At 46.9% G+C, this 14,414-nt stretch overlaps 1 protein-coding gene across 1 annotated transcript in view; it reads right to left on the bottom strand.

Moving 5' to 3' along the window:
• The window catches only part of doc2a (double C2-like domains, alpha), a 46,097-nt gene that overhangs the window by 18,781 nt on the left and 12,902 nt on the right, over window positions 1-14,414 (bottom strand). Inside the window, exons 3-6 of the mRNA XM_061711504.1 lie at window positions 10,146-10,220; window positions 9,865-9,974; window positions 7,663-7,789; window positions 7,123-7,182 (exon numbers count right to left, since the gene is read on the bottom strand). Coding sequence (XP_061567488.1) covers window positions 7,123-7,182; window positions 7,663-7,789; window positions 9,865-9,974; window positions 10,146-10,220 — 372 coding nt within the window. The remainder of the gene's footprint in view (window positions 1-7,122; window positions 7,183-7,662; window positions 7,790-9,864; window positions 9,975-10,145; window positions 10,221-14,414) is intronic.

Below are 14,414 nucleotides of genomic sequence, written 5' to 3'. Positions count from 1 at the left end.
TCTTAATAAGAAATATAAATAATAGTGGCCTTGAGATGGGAAACGGAGATTGGAATGAGTAGAGTTAAACCTGAGACAACCTGATATATTGTACAAGCATTATGGGAGTAGTTATATTCTTTAAGGTAAAGAATACCAGAATGGGCAAACAAATGGTGATTAGGTGAATTAAATTCAGTCCAGGAATGGCACGAGTAATTTTTCTTTTTTGTAAAAGGTCAAAATTTTTTAGATAGCTGGGATAAGTATTACAGTAAATAATAGTACAGGAATTTAGATGTTGTCCAAACAAAGGTTGATAAAGAATAAGAAGAGCAGAGCGTGGAAGCAGGGGTCTCACTTTGAAAAGCAGACCGCATTTTTTGGATTCTTAGATATTTAGTTTTGCAAAAACGATCTATATGACGATTAGTTTAGACAGTCATCAATGAGGACTCCAAGGAACTTTGTAGAGTTTACTTTCTTGATTTCTTTATATTTTATTTTGATCTGAAAGGCCAGATTTTCCGTATTCTTTTGTTGCTTTATTGAAACTGAATGATATATAATTTGTTTTCTTAATATTAATAGAGGTTTTGTTCATTTTTGATCCAAATATCCACCTTAGAAAGCACATTGTTAAGGAGCTTTTGAATTTCATGGATGTTGTTATGTGATACAAGAAAGGTTGTTTCATTGAGCATTCCAGGAAAACATGTCAGTGTTTAGCCCCTGAGGCAGATCATTTTCAACTTTATTCTGTACGAAGATATGTCTTTATGTAACATTCAACAGTGAACTACGGAGGAGCTTAATAAGAAGGAATATGTTTTTCAGTTATGGTAATAATTCATTTGATCATCAACCAGTATTTTGGGGCAAATATGCCATAGTTTCATGTGAGTGAATGATTTTTACTTTTTGTTACGTAGAAATGTCACTTTTCCATAAAGGAAATGTTAATCGTGTGGACAATCCTGAGTACCCCCTGATCGCGTAAAGGATTTAACAGAGTAATTTGCATGTCTGGATTGTTGAAGTGGGTGTACATACAGTGCCCAAAGGGTAAGAAATCAGTAATGTTCATAAATAAGCAATTATTGCTCCACACCTATCTGTATGAAATTGTAGGATAATGTAATGAATCATCTGGAGTTGAGTATTGTGTAGTGGGTGACATCAGGAAGGCGTTTGGGAAACGCTGGATGGGACATGCGAATATGAAGACTAAATTGGCAAAAATCTGTGCACAGACCAAAATGACTTGGGTGAACGCGGGCCACGGACTGACCCGTACGAACTACAGACTGGACGACTTTTTCTAGGGCCGCAGAATGTGCCCTACTTGAAGGAGACTGACGAATAACAATTTGGTCAGAAAGCTCACTTCTCCGAACTGCAAAGTTTGGTCTCTGCTTACTCCAAACAGGTCGGAGACGGACGGACAGACACGGACCTCACAGACAGAATGGGTTCCCCTGTGAGTCATCAAGAGACAGTGGTCGGAGCCGTGGTGGACAGGACCCAGAACAGACCTCCCACGTCATCCGACTCCACAGGAAAGGTGACACGTGGTGTCAACGATCGCAGTGGGCAACACCGGACCCCCCCATGAAGATTAGGACCCCAGATCCGCTGGATCTGGTGCAGGAGCGGACATCAGACCTTAGCTCTCAAGAGAGGGGCAGAATAATCCCCTGAGCAGGGTCCACCGGGTGTTCAGAATAGTCTACCTCTGACCCTGAAGAGGAACAATAAAGAAGAAAGAAGATACATAGGGTGATCTCTGATTAGAGATCAAAAGGGGGAATATTATGATTATAAAGAATAATTTAAAATGAAACTGAACATATATACACTGCATATGTTGATTAACTAATGTGCCTATATACTTTAAAACTAATGTCAATGTGATGAACTAGTGTGTGTATTCTGAGTTGTCTCTGGAGAATTCTGTACCAGGCACGAGATAAGGGGGGCCCCAAGCCACCCCTACTTTCAGAGGTAATAAACTTGTTCTCAAGACAGAGGCGGGCAGATCTGTTCGGATGGCTGCGGAGAGCTGTCCTGCAGGTCTCCCTCTGCAGAGGTAATGTCTTTAATTGTATTCCAGTTTTGTGTCTTATTTACCTTTTCCAGCTCAATTTAAGAACCCGGCGTGATGAATTCGATCACAACAGGCCAAACCATTTTAGTGTTGGGGGTTCTTGACCACAAGGACAATTAGGAAGAAAACCAATAACAAGCTTTTATGGAACTCAAATACTACATATTTCTTTCCACAAATAGGCATATTTTGAAACATTTTGAAAAATGATTCCATAATTTAATGAGAATTTAAAAAAAAAAAAAAATTCTCTTCAGTTCTGGGCCCCCCCCTACCCTGAGCCCGGGACAACAGACCCGTTTGTCCCCCCCTATCGGCGGCCGTGCTTTCAGCTTCACCTTTTTTTGTCAGAATTGACGTCTCGGTTCTCGGTCTTCCAGCTGCTCTTTTCTTTGTCTCCTCACTTTTAATACTCGTCCTCCTCGGTTCGTCTCTGCTCGGTAAAACATGAACGCTTTATTTTCCAGTAATTTCAGAAATAATTAGGCAATTTATTCTTCAAACGGCGTCTGAGCTGCCGGAGCTCCGGAGGGAGCGAAGCTTCTGGAAACGTCTCCAGCTCCCAGCACTGATTGCTTATTAAACGGGAAATTGGTGTTTTATTTAGTTTTATTTTAGTGACTGAGAGCATGTTTTCACGGGTCTTAAGTGACTGTGAAAACACTCGGACTTGGATAAACTGATCATCAGCATCGCTCTCTTATTAAAGCTGTTTACTGGTTTGGAACCTGCCAAGAAGGAAAGACATCAGCAGTGGACTTAGAGAAACAAATGCTGAGATCAGACCTGGAACTGTCTGAGAGGAAGTGAACAAACCTCCCGTCATGTTGCTCCTTGAATTGAATTGAATTGAATTGAAATTGAAACTATGACTAATGGATCTGAAACCAGCACAAGTGGAGAAATGTTGAGATTAATTAGTGCCACGGCTGCGCCCCGAGGCACGACTCCTCCAGAGCTGGATGCTAGCTCTGGAGGAGGAGTGCCTCGTGCGCAGCACGAGGCACTCATACTATTGCTCAGGCTTATTCCATATTCTTCCGTAAAAACTTTGGCGCGTAACTAGTCCTGCAGCTTTGAGAAACCGCGAAAAGTAAAAACGTAGAAACGTGCGCCTTAAGCGGGAATCGAGTGGTATGACTTTTATTAGCGATTGCCGTGCACGTTTTTGCGCAACGTGCACAAACGTGCGCTTTTTGCCCAATCCGGAACGCATTGCGAGAACTTTGGGGCCTCACCACTCGCACACCGTTACTCGAAAAATTCTGAACTGTCTGTTTTTGCACGAAGTGCAAAAACATTTCCAAATTTCCAAACTAATGGGGAGATTTTCCCATGTAAGTGAATGGGGCAGAATGTAACACTGTGGATGGGAGGAGGTTGGAAAAACTCCAAATTCACCTTTTTTCTGAGTCACGTATCTTTGTCATACTTGCACGTAGAAACGTCATTCAAACTTCAAAACGGAGGAAAACTTCTCTTCTCTCTGCAAACCTGAAACAGTTTTTTCCTAAAATGTACACTTTTCAAGATATGAGCGCTCAAGCGAGGACTGGAAATCACTTTTTGGTCAAATCTAGAGTGGGAGTTCTAATTGATTCGAGTGGAAGAGACTTTCAAAAAATGATCATAATTTTTATTTGTAACTCGACCTCACGACCGAACCGTAAAAGCTAGAAAGATAATTTTTGGTCAAAATGTAGACATAGATGTTGAGATTCATAAAATGTGACTTTGACAGGCGGGGTGTGCACAAAATTTAAACGGCGATGGCTAAAGCGGCGACAATTCCAGCCTGTCTCCATTGACTGCAATGTAAAAATAAAAAATCTCATTTTTGTTTTCAAACTGCCGTTACAAACACATTTTAAGGAATATCTGAATGAAAATAAGATTGACAGAATGTTCTGGGTTCTCCGTCTCTCACGATGTTTTCATTTTTCTGCTAAGAGCTACGGTTTGACCGCAAAGTGGAGTGATTTGAGGTTTGTCACAACCGAAAATCTAGCTGTCATTCCCGCTCCCTCTGTATCAGGTTCTTGTTGCCCCTAACAACCAGAGCACAGCTGTGCTGATTAGACTGACCCAGACCTTGTCACATGACACAGTCATTACAGACTTCATGTAATATAACCTGGAAAGTGGAGGAATCTGAACCCTGACCTTTTGACCTTACATGATCCCCAGTCCTGCTGGGAACAGGTTCATTGGATATATATGTATATTATTATTATTATACATATAAATATTTAAAGTTGTATATTATATATACAAATTAGCCCCGCCCCTTCTTCTGATTGGCCGATACGTTATAGTCCAATATCTTTTGAATGATTTGACATACAGAGTCATGGACGATGTCATATTAATCAGTATCGAGTCCTTGACCCTCATTGGTGCAAATTAGCCCCGCCCCTTCTTCTGATTGGCCGATACGTTATAGTCCAATATCTTTTGAATGATTTGACATACAGAGTCATGGATGATGTCATATTAATCAGTATCGAGTCCTTGACCTTCATGGGTGCAAATAAGCCCCGCGATCATCCGGCAGTAGTCCGTGGCACTTCAAAATTTCCCGGGAATTTTGTCTAGTGTTGAAATACAATTTCAAGAAAATAGTCGAAATTTCGCCTTTTTCTTGACATTTCGACATTTTTCTTGAAATTTCGCCTTTTTTCTTAACATTTCAACTTTATTCACGAAATTTTGACTTTTTTCTCGACATTTTCCTCAAAATTATACTTCAACATTAATCTCGACATTTCGACTTTTCCCTCGACATTTCGACTTTTTTCCCAACTTTTCGACTTTTTTCTCAAAATTGTACTTCACCATTAGAAGAATTAGAAGAATTTCAGAATAATCCAACTAACTAAAACTGACGTCCTTGCTAAATTCTGCGTTCTTTTATTCCTTTTTGAATCCAGCTTCATTGTTTATCATGGTTAAATGTGGTGAAGCTTATTCCAGTGTCACTGCTTTATACATCGTAGCTCAGAAAAGACGCATGAAATCACTCCCCCGTCTGTTCAGGCGTTGAGCGTAAGGAACCGTGCGGAGGCCGGAGCTGCAGAAACCCGGCTGTAACTCCGACCCTCTGATTCTCCGAGAGCGTTTTCCTCTCCTGCTGTAACTGCTTTCCAGCGGTTTGTTGTCGTCTGCTGCTGCTGCTGCCGCTGAGATAAGAGCTCATTTATTCACGAGTGGCTGCCGGCGCCGGCCCACGAGGGAAAACAACAAGTGGTGCACAGAAACCCAGTCCACTCGTCATCAAATACTCTGAAACTGCTCTCGTCTTCTCCGTTTCCCTCTGATGAAACAGAGAGAGGTCAGAGAGTCGGCCTGGAATCTCCCGCCTCAAACGGGTGAATAAGAAGATGCTAACAGAAACCTCCTCGCAGCTTCAGTTCAGTCTCTGGTTAAAGCTCGAGACAAAGACATGGATTCTGTACGGAAGAGAATCAGGGCCACTCCGTGTGCAACGAGCTACTCGGTGTTTGGTCCGGCCTGAAGGGTCAGAATTGGTAAGAACTGGTCAGAACTGGTCAGACCTGGTCAGAACTGCCTTATGTATCGCAAAGAAAACCATTCTAGTAAATTGGAAACAAAAATCCAGTTTATGTATCAACCATTTTAGGAATCTTTTATCAGATCATATTAGTAGTGAGATAATGTCTGCCTCCACTGAACAACATTCGGCTGAATTGCACTCTCTGTGGTCCCCGATTATTGGCTTCGTTACCTAGTGGGGGCGGGGGGGTGGTGATCTCGTAGCCCTTGGGGTTGGGGGTCGGCTTGGGGGGTCTGGGGCGCGGGCCTCTGGTGGCCCCTGGGGGGCGGTGGGGGGGGCCGCGGGGCCCTGTTCCTGGCCGGTGGGGGCCTTGGGGGCCTGTGGGGGGGGGTTGCCTCATGGCGGTGGGGGGGTGGCTGGGGAGGGCTCGGGCGGGGGGCTGTGGCTAGGGCGTCTCCGGGTCTCCCGGGGGGGGGCTGGGCCGTGGACGTGGGGGTCCCACCCGGAAGGCCCGGTCCTGCCTGGGTGGGGGGTGGCTATCTGCGCTGGGGGGGCATTGCTGCCTTGGTCCTCCGTCGCTGGGCGGGGGCCGAGTGCCCATGCGGATGTGGGGACTCCGGGACCCTTGGGGTGTCCGCCGGGGTGCCCTGGGGGGGGGGGGGGGGGTGTGGGGCGGGGTCCGGGGAGCGGGCCTCCCCTGACCGGGGGGTGCATGGGCGGGCGCGACGGCGGGGTGGCACCATTCCCAGGTATCTATGTCTTATGTTGTCAGTATGAATGGGAGGATGTTGGACCGTTTCCCCCTCCGTCTGGGGGCTCCGGCGGCTCCGGGGGCGCCCGTGGAGGTACGGTGGGGCCCTGGCCCGGCTCGGAGGGCCGACCCCGTCTACTGGATGGCCGGTGGGGGAACGCGGGTGTCTTACCAGGGCCGGCTTTGCTGGTCCTGCTTCCTGGCTTCGGCCTCCGCTCCCCCTCCTTCCCCCCCTACACGATTCATACGTACATAGGCGAAGGGCGGGGGGTCCGGGTCGTGGGGGGCACTGTCCCGCGTGGCCCGGCACTCCCCGCCTCACGGTTTTAACAGCAAAGTAGACACTGCACATTCAACACTTAATAAAGACATTTGACAAGGACACGTAGTTCGGGAGGGGGGGGGGTCGGTGTCAATCAATACTTGGCCCTCCCCCTCCCTGTTTTTATGGCATTAATCACATGCACTCAACACCAGGGGCGGGAGGGGGTCCCACATCACCCGCGTTCCCTCACCGGCCTGGGATAGGTGGGTCGGGATACCCGGGCCCGGCGGGGCTCGCCGTGCGGCCTGGGGTGCCTTCTGGCGGTGCTGGACCCCAGCACTGGTCAGAACTGGTCAGAACTGGTCAGAACTGGTCAGAACTGGTCAGAACTGGTCAGAACTGGTCGGACCTGGTCAGAACTGGTCAGAACTGGTCAGAACTGGTCAGAACTGGTCAGAACTGGTCAGAACTGGTCCAGGTGAAGGAGGTGGGTGAGAGACTCTTACCTCCCTCAGGTAGCAGGAAATCCCTCGCAGGGCTTCACCCATGGTGGTGGGGGAGGGGAGCTGCAGGGGGGGGGTAGGGGTACAAGTGTGTGTTACAGGTGTGTGTTACAGGTGTGTGTTACAGGTGTGTGTTACAGGTGTGTGTTACAGGTGTGTGTTACTGGTACAGGTGTGTGTTACAGGTGTGTGTTACAGGTGTGTGTTACAGGTGCGTGTTACAGGTACAGGTGTGTGTTACAGGTGTGTGTTACAGGTGTGTGTTACAGGTGCGTGTTACAGGTACAGGTGTGTGTTACAGGTGTGTGTTACAGGTACAGGTGTGTGTTACAGGTGTGTGTTACTGGTACAGGTGTGTGTTACAGGTGTGTGTTACTGGTACAGGTGTGTGTTACAGGTGTGTGTTACAGGTGTGTGTTACAGGTACAGGTGTGTGTTACTGGTGTGTGTTACAGGTACAGGTGTGTGTTACAGGTGTGTGTTACAGGTGTGTGTTACAGGTGCAGGTGTGTGTTACAGGTGTGTGTTACAGGTGTGTGTTACCGGAGGCGGGTGGTCCAGGCAGGTCCGGAAGTGTTTGGTCTGGTTTGGTTTCAGACGTTTCAGAGGAACCCGGGATTCTCCGATCAGCTCGTTGTGCGTCAGTTTGTCCTCGTCGCAGACGGTCAACCTGAGCAGAGAAGACGAGCAGACGGGAAACGATAGAGGACAAGAACTTTTATTTGTTTAGCGCTTTTCATACAAAATAAAAAATGCTACGCAAAGCTCTTTATATAAAACATAAACCTAATGAGAGTCAAAAATAACACCCAGGTTCGTTACACAATGTGATGGTTTAAAATCTTGTAGTTTTGGTAAAAGTTTCTCTCTCTTGCTTCAGGACCAATAATTAAACCTTCTGTTTTGTCCTGGTTGAGCTGTAGAAAGTTCTCCATCCATGACTTTATATCTAAAATACAGTTAAAGGGATTGTGACATGAAAAACACATTTTTCTTGCTTTTTGTGTTTTGTTGGGTGTCTTGACATCAATTACACCCAAAAAAAACGAACTTTTAACATTCAGTGTATTGTGTGCTTTCTGGGATTTTCCGCATAATTATGCAAAAACGGCGCATCTGGTTTGGTGGCGGATCGTTACGTAACGACCCGCTAAATCACCGCCCCCTCCACCCAGCTCCCTGCCCATCAGCACTGAGCCGCGGGCTGGAGGGAGAGAGACTTCTCTCCTCTCCCCCGCGCTCTCCTTTTTTTTTTGCCTACGACCTCAGATCAGACGAGACAACCCGCTGAATTTAAGCATATTACTAAGCGGAGGAAAAGAAACTAACAAGGATTCCCTCAGTAGCGGCGAGCGAAGAGGGAAGAGCTCAGCGCCGAATCCCCGTCCGAGCGGCGGGCGTGGGAAATGTGGCGTACGGAAGACCGCTCGCCCGGTGTCGGTCGGGGGCCTGAGTCCTTCTGATCGAGGCTCAGCCCGTGGACGGTGTGCAAGACAAAATCACATACCATTGATCCACTGTCTGCTGTGTGCGTCGTGGACGAACTTGTTGTGGACTATCTTGAAGTAAAAGATCTACTTCGGGATCTGATTCGGGGTCGAATAAATGCGCATTAGCCGCCATTGTATATATAAAAAAAAGTTTTGGAATAAATAAAAACTATTGCCGTGTCCTTCGGTGTTGCTATGGCAGCGTGAGATGCTGGGCAATGATTGACAGGAAAGGGGGAAAAGGACGCGTTTTTCACTGCGCAAAAAACACCGTCATTAAAAAGCCAGGCATGGAGTACTAGAGTGAAGTTTTTCTTGTTACACCCTTTTAGACACATTTGAGGGATGTTGGCCAAGACTTTTAATAGTGTTAAAAGCATGTTAAAAATTATGTCACAATACCTTTAAGAAGGGTATCAAATGGTTTTGTGTCTTCAGGAGACAGAGATATACAGTTGTGTATCGTCAGCATAACTATGAACATTGATGCCTCCTGATGACGTCCCCAAGCAGAAGCATATACGAGTTAAAAAGTAGAGTTCATTTTCCCACATGACTTCATCTGTGTTTTTAAAGAAAATCAAAGTAATACAAACTATTTACATATCTTTTCCAGTTTAAAAATGACATTTCAGTGTCAATAATGTCCTTTGCTGACGATGTTCTCGCCCCAAACTAAAGTAAACGTCGGTGTTCTTTGCAGCGTTTTATTTCTATTGCTACTGTATTATCTGTGTAAATATCGTCTTCTTCCAACAGCATTTCCTTGTTATTTTCAACTCTGCATCTCTATTCTGCCCCCAAGTGGAGACCTCTGGTATCACGCGTACTTCCTGTGGTAAAGCAGCGGGTTGGGAGACGAGCACAATCCAAATACTTCCAAGTGAAAAAGGAGGCAAGTCTTGAGAGTTTAGGAGCGAAGAACGTTTTCAGAGAGAAAAGTCGAGTTTGAAGAGTCAAAGAAAACAGAAGAAAACTTTTTCAGGGAGCGTGAATGTCAAAGCGTCGCCCTAGCGGAGTTAGCGGAGCGAAGATTCCCACAAACACAACGCCCCTGGGAGAGGAGCAGGGAAACCCCAGAGGATCTGAGAGATCTGCCTCACACGCACGCACGCACGCACGCACGCACGCACGCACGCACGCACGCACGCACGCACGCACGCACGCACGCACGCACGCACGCACGCACGCACGCACGCACGCACGCACGCACGCACGCACGCACGCACGCACACACGCACACACACACACACACCTGAGTGTTTTCCGGTGCATGTCTTCCTCTGTGATCCCGACATACGTGAGAGTTTCGTTCCACACTGGATTCAAAGAGTTTCGGATTGTCTTCGTTTTCAGCTTATTGGCCTGTAGAACACACGCACGCACGCACGCACGCACGCACACGCGCACGCGCACGCACGCACGCACGCACGCACGCACGCACGCACGCACACACACGCACACACACACACACAGTTATAGTCATAAACTAGTTATGATCAAGAGCAAGAACAAACGTGTAGAGTCTCGTCTCACCTTACAGGCTCCGGGCAGCAGGTGCAGCTTCACGTACGGGTCCGATAAACCGTTGAAGTCCATCGACTTCAGACCCTGCAGACGAAAACAAACACAGGTCAGAGAAAAGAACCTGTCGTCAATCTCTGACTCTTCGTTTTCTGTCCAAATGTCCCAAAAAATGTCTCATCACGAGTGAAAACATCCCTGTCTTCCTTCCAACTAGCACCAACTAGCTCCAACTAGCTCCAACTAGCACCAACTAGCACCAACTAGCACCAACTAGCTCCAACTAGCTCCAACTAGCACCAACTAGCTCCAACTATCTCCAACTAGCTCCAACTAGCACCAACTAGCTCCAACTAGCTCCAACTAGCTCCAACTAGCACCAACTAGCCCATCAGAGTTGGTTAGAAATGTGGATCTAAGCTTCTCCAGCTCCGTAGCGGGAAAGTAGATCCACGGGTGAAAGTCTGATTTGCTACGGAAAAGTATCAGGGCCAAGCAGAAGAAAAATACAAATATTTTAGAGGAGGAAATTTTTTCATTAGCCTATGCTCTTTGAGAAAAAAGTCGAAATGTTGAGAAAAAAAGTCGAAATGTTGAGATTAATGTTGAAATACAATTTCGAGAAAAAAGTCGAAATGTCAAATTTATTAACTTTTTTCTTGAAGTGCACAATAAAAAACAATCTCAGATATTTTTTCTCCTGCATGGCCCTGATTCTCTTCTGCAGATTTGCATAAATGTGATAAAAATAAATTGTAATTCCCTGATTTGCCAGTCGATCTCTGGAAGACGCAGATCATCATCTCCTTCTCTTGACCTCATCAGCTCACTGTCATAAGGAATTGCAGCTAAATCTATTTCAACAGCTTTGACATTTAAAGTGACGGCTGCCGGATAGATTGGTTCTTTTTGCCCCCCCAACGTTTTTAAATGAGAACGAGAAGCTCTGACCTTCTGGAGACGCCTGGAGTAAAACCCCGTCCTACATGAGGAGATATGATCTCATGGGGCTTAACGGGGGACGTTTGATAGTAACAATACAAATTAAAGCTGCAAGCAGCGATGAACGGATGAACGGGCCTCCACCCTGGTGCACGTTCAGGCTGCAGTGGAAGCTTGTACGACTAATGTAGATTCTTCAGGCTGGACATTTAGCGGATGAAACCACCCACGACTCTCTATACCAAACCATTCAAAGGTTATGGCAGAAAGTAGGAACTATCAGATATCGACCAATCAGAAGAAGGGGAGGGGCTTATTTGCACCAATTATATTCAAGGACTCAAAACTAAGTCCGATGACACCACCCACGAGTCTTTATGTCAAACCATTCAAAAGTTTTGGCAGAAAGTAGGAACTATCAAATATGGACCAATCCGATGAAGGGTGGGTGCGCTTTTTGGCGTCTAGCGTCGCCACGGTAACGCTTTTCATTGAGAAAAGTAATGTGCATTGCTGCAAGATGGAGACGCACATTTTGATGTATAACACACCTGGGTGCACGTTACGGTTCGGGCCGTATTAACGGCCGAAGGAATGGCATAAATTGCGCCAAAATGACATGATTAATTCAAAATGTTCAAAATGTCTGACTTCCTGTTGGGTTTGGGCCATGGCTCCAAGAGACTTTTCTTTAAGTTGTGACATGATACAGGTGTGTAGCGATTTTCGTGCATGTACGTCAAACCGTATTTTGGGGCTTGAGGCACAAAGTTTTCTAGGGGGCGCTGTTGAGCCGTTAGGCCACGCCCATTAATGCAAACCATTAAATATCACATTTATCACCAGGCCTGGCTTGGTGCAAAATTTGGTGACTTTTGGGCACGTTTAGGGGGAAAAAAGGCCCTCATTTCATCGGAAGAAAAATTAGGAAAATTAGGAAAATAATACAAAAAGTTCCTACAGATACAATAGGGCCTTCGCACTGTCAGTGCTCTAAATATATAATTACCAAATATAAACAGTATACTGTATACATTGGAATATAAAATAATGTGCTCATTATACCACAGTGAGACAAAGAAATTGATACGACTGAGCATTAAAAAATATGAAGGGCTTTTGAATGCTGTTTTCAATCTTAAATCACTGAACGTTTGACAATTCTATCTCAGAATTCAATGATGAGACTCAAAAACAAGAGTATTGATTTTGGCCCCAGGTGATACTGCAATAAAAATAGACAGGGAGGTGGAAACGACTTCATGAGCTCAGAAACACCACGACAAGTTCAAATGAGTTAAAATAACATGTGCTTTATCTTCACTTTTGATAAACGGCATGTGAAAAAAGGTATACGTTTAAGTTTAATTTAAGTATTTGAGGTTGTTTGTGTCTGATGCTAAGCTAGCCTGCTAGCAGATGGTTTTATCTACCGCTATAAAACATTAAAAGGGGGGACTCTCATCCCTCCATCCCTCCATCCCTCCATCTCTCCATTTCGGCACAGTTTCTCTCCAACACTCGTTTTCTTTTATTATTCCAGTTTGCAGGGTGAACCAGGATCCGTCCCCGGCGGTCGCCATGGAAACCACCGTACCAGAGGAGTTCTGCTGAAGAGGTGAAGCCGATATGAAAGAGATAAATAATCAAATCCTCCAAATGTGATTCGAACCACAAAAAAATAAAAAAAAAAGGACATTAAACACACTGCCTTCAAACTATCCGGCCCCGCTCCTCTCGTCACCGCCGTCGTTTATGACCCCCCCCCCCAAAGCCAAACCCCTCATTTCTCTCAGATTTCTCTGATTTTCTGACCCAGCTCTGCTCCATCTCTCCCTCTGTTCTCCTCCCGGGTGATTTCAACTTCCACGTCAAATGACTCAAACTGTAAACCTGCTACTAAGTTCTGGACCTGCTACACACACTCAACATATCCCTGGTCCCACCCACACCTGCGGCCACACCCTGGATCTCGTCTGCTCCTCTGATCCCACCCACACCCGTGGCCACACCCTGGATCTCGTCTGCTCCTCTGGTCCCACCCACACCCACGGCCACACCCTGGATCTCGTCTGCTCCTCTGGTCCCACCCACACCCGCGGCCACACCCTGGATCTCGTCTGCTCCTCTGGTCCCACCCACACCCGCGGCCACACCCTGGATCTGGTCTGCTCCTCTGGCCTCACCCACACCCTGGATCTCGTCTGCTCCTCTGGTCTCACCCACACCCGCGGCCACACCCTGGATCTCGTCTGCTCCTCTGGTCCCACCCACACCCGCGGCCACACCCTGGATCTCGTCTGCTCCTCTGGTCCCACCCACACCCGCGGCCACACCCTGGATCTCGTCTGCTCCTCTGGTCCCACCCACACCCGCGGGCACACCCTGGATCTCGTCTGCCCCTCTGGTCCCACCCACACCCTGGATCTCGTCTGCTCCTCTGGTCCCACCCACACCCGCGGCCACACCCTGAATCTCGTCTGCTCCTCTGGTCCCACCCACACCCGCGGCCACACCCTGGATCTCGTCTGCTCCTCTGGTCCCACCCACACCCGCGGCCACACCCTGGATCTGGTCTGCTCCTCTGGTCCCACCCACACCCGCGGCCACACCCTGGATCTCGTCTGCTCCTCCGGTCCCACCCACACCCGCGGCCACACCCTGGATCTCGTCTGCTCCTCTGGTCTCACACCGCGTCCTAACTGCACGCGAGCGTCCAACTATCGCGTCGCACTGCGTGACATCGGACGCTCTCTGTCCACACTGAAAGCGTTAATATGCAGTTCTGTTTCGTCACGTATCGATCAGCTGTGCACTCGACAACATCAGACTGGACGACAGTTAAAGAGTAAAGAGACAAGTAAAAGATGGCTGAGGATAACAGGACTTGTTATATTCCTACGTTTGTACTTTTAAACAGAAAACACGCTTGATATTGTGATATTTAGATGTTTCTTTACCGGAAATTACATAGAATGTAGCCAACAGCAAGTCGGTTACTAGCGATGTCAGAAACGCTACACTGTAACCATGGTAACACTGTAACCATGGTAACTAGGGGTGCAGCTAGAGTAGGCTCGCCGTCCACCAATCAAATGCTAAACTTCACCCAAAAAGACGATTTACAGTAGACTTTGTCTTTCTTTTCAAACATCTTTTCCCTCCAGCAGCTGCCACTTTATTGAGGTTTTTGTAGTGAAATGAGGAGGAATCATAAAGATAACTTCTCATTTCAACTAACTGGATCAGCCGTTCCTCATCCATGACTGTTTCCTACAGCGCTTTCAACCGTCTTTCAACGCGAGCGACAGGAAGAAAATAGAAGCAGGGCGTCAAATG

The sequence above is a fragment of the Cololabis saira genome, chromosome 21 (genome assembly GCF_033807715.1).
Source record: "Cololabis saira isolate AMF1-May2022 chromosome 21, fColSai1.1, whole genome shotgun sequence".
Classification (NCBI taxonomy): Eukaryota; Metazoa; Chordata; class Actinopteri; order Beloniformes; family Belonidae; genus Cololabis; species Cololabis saira.
Note: the sequence above shows the minus strand (reverse complement) of the source record. Positions and strands in the feature narration are given on the sequence as shown.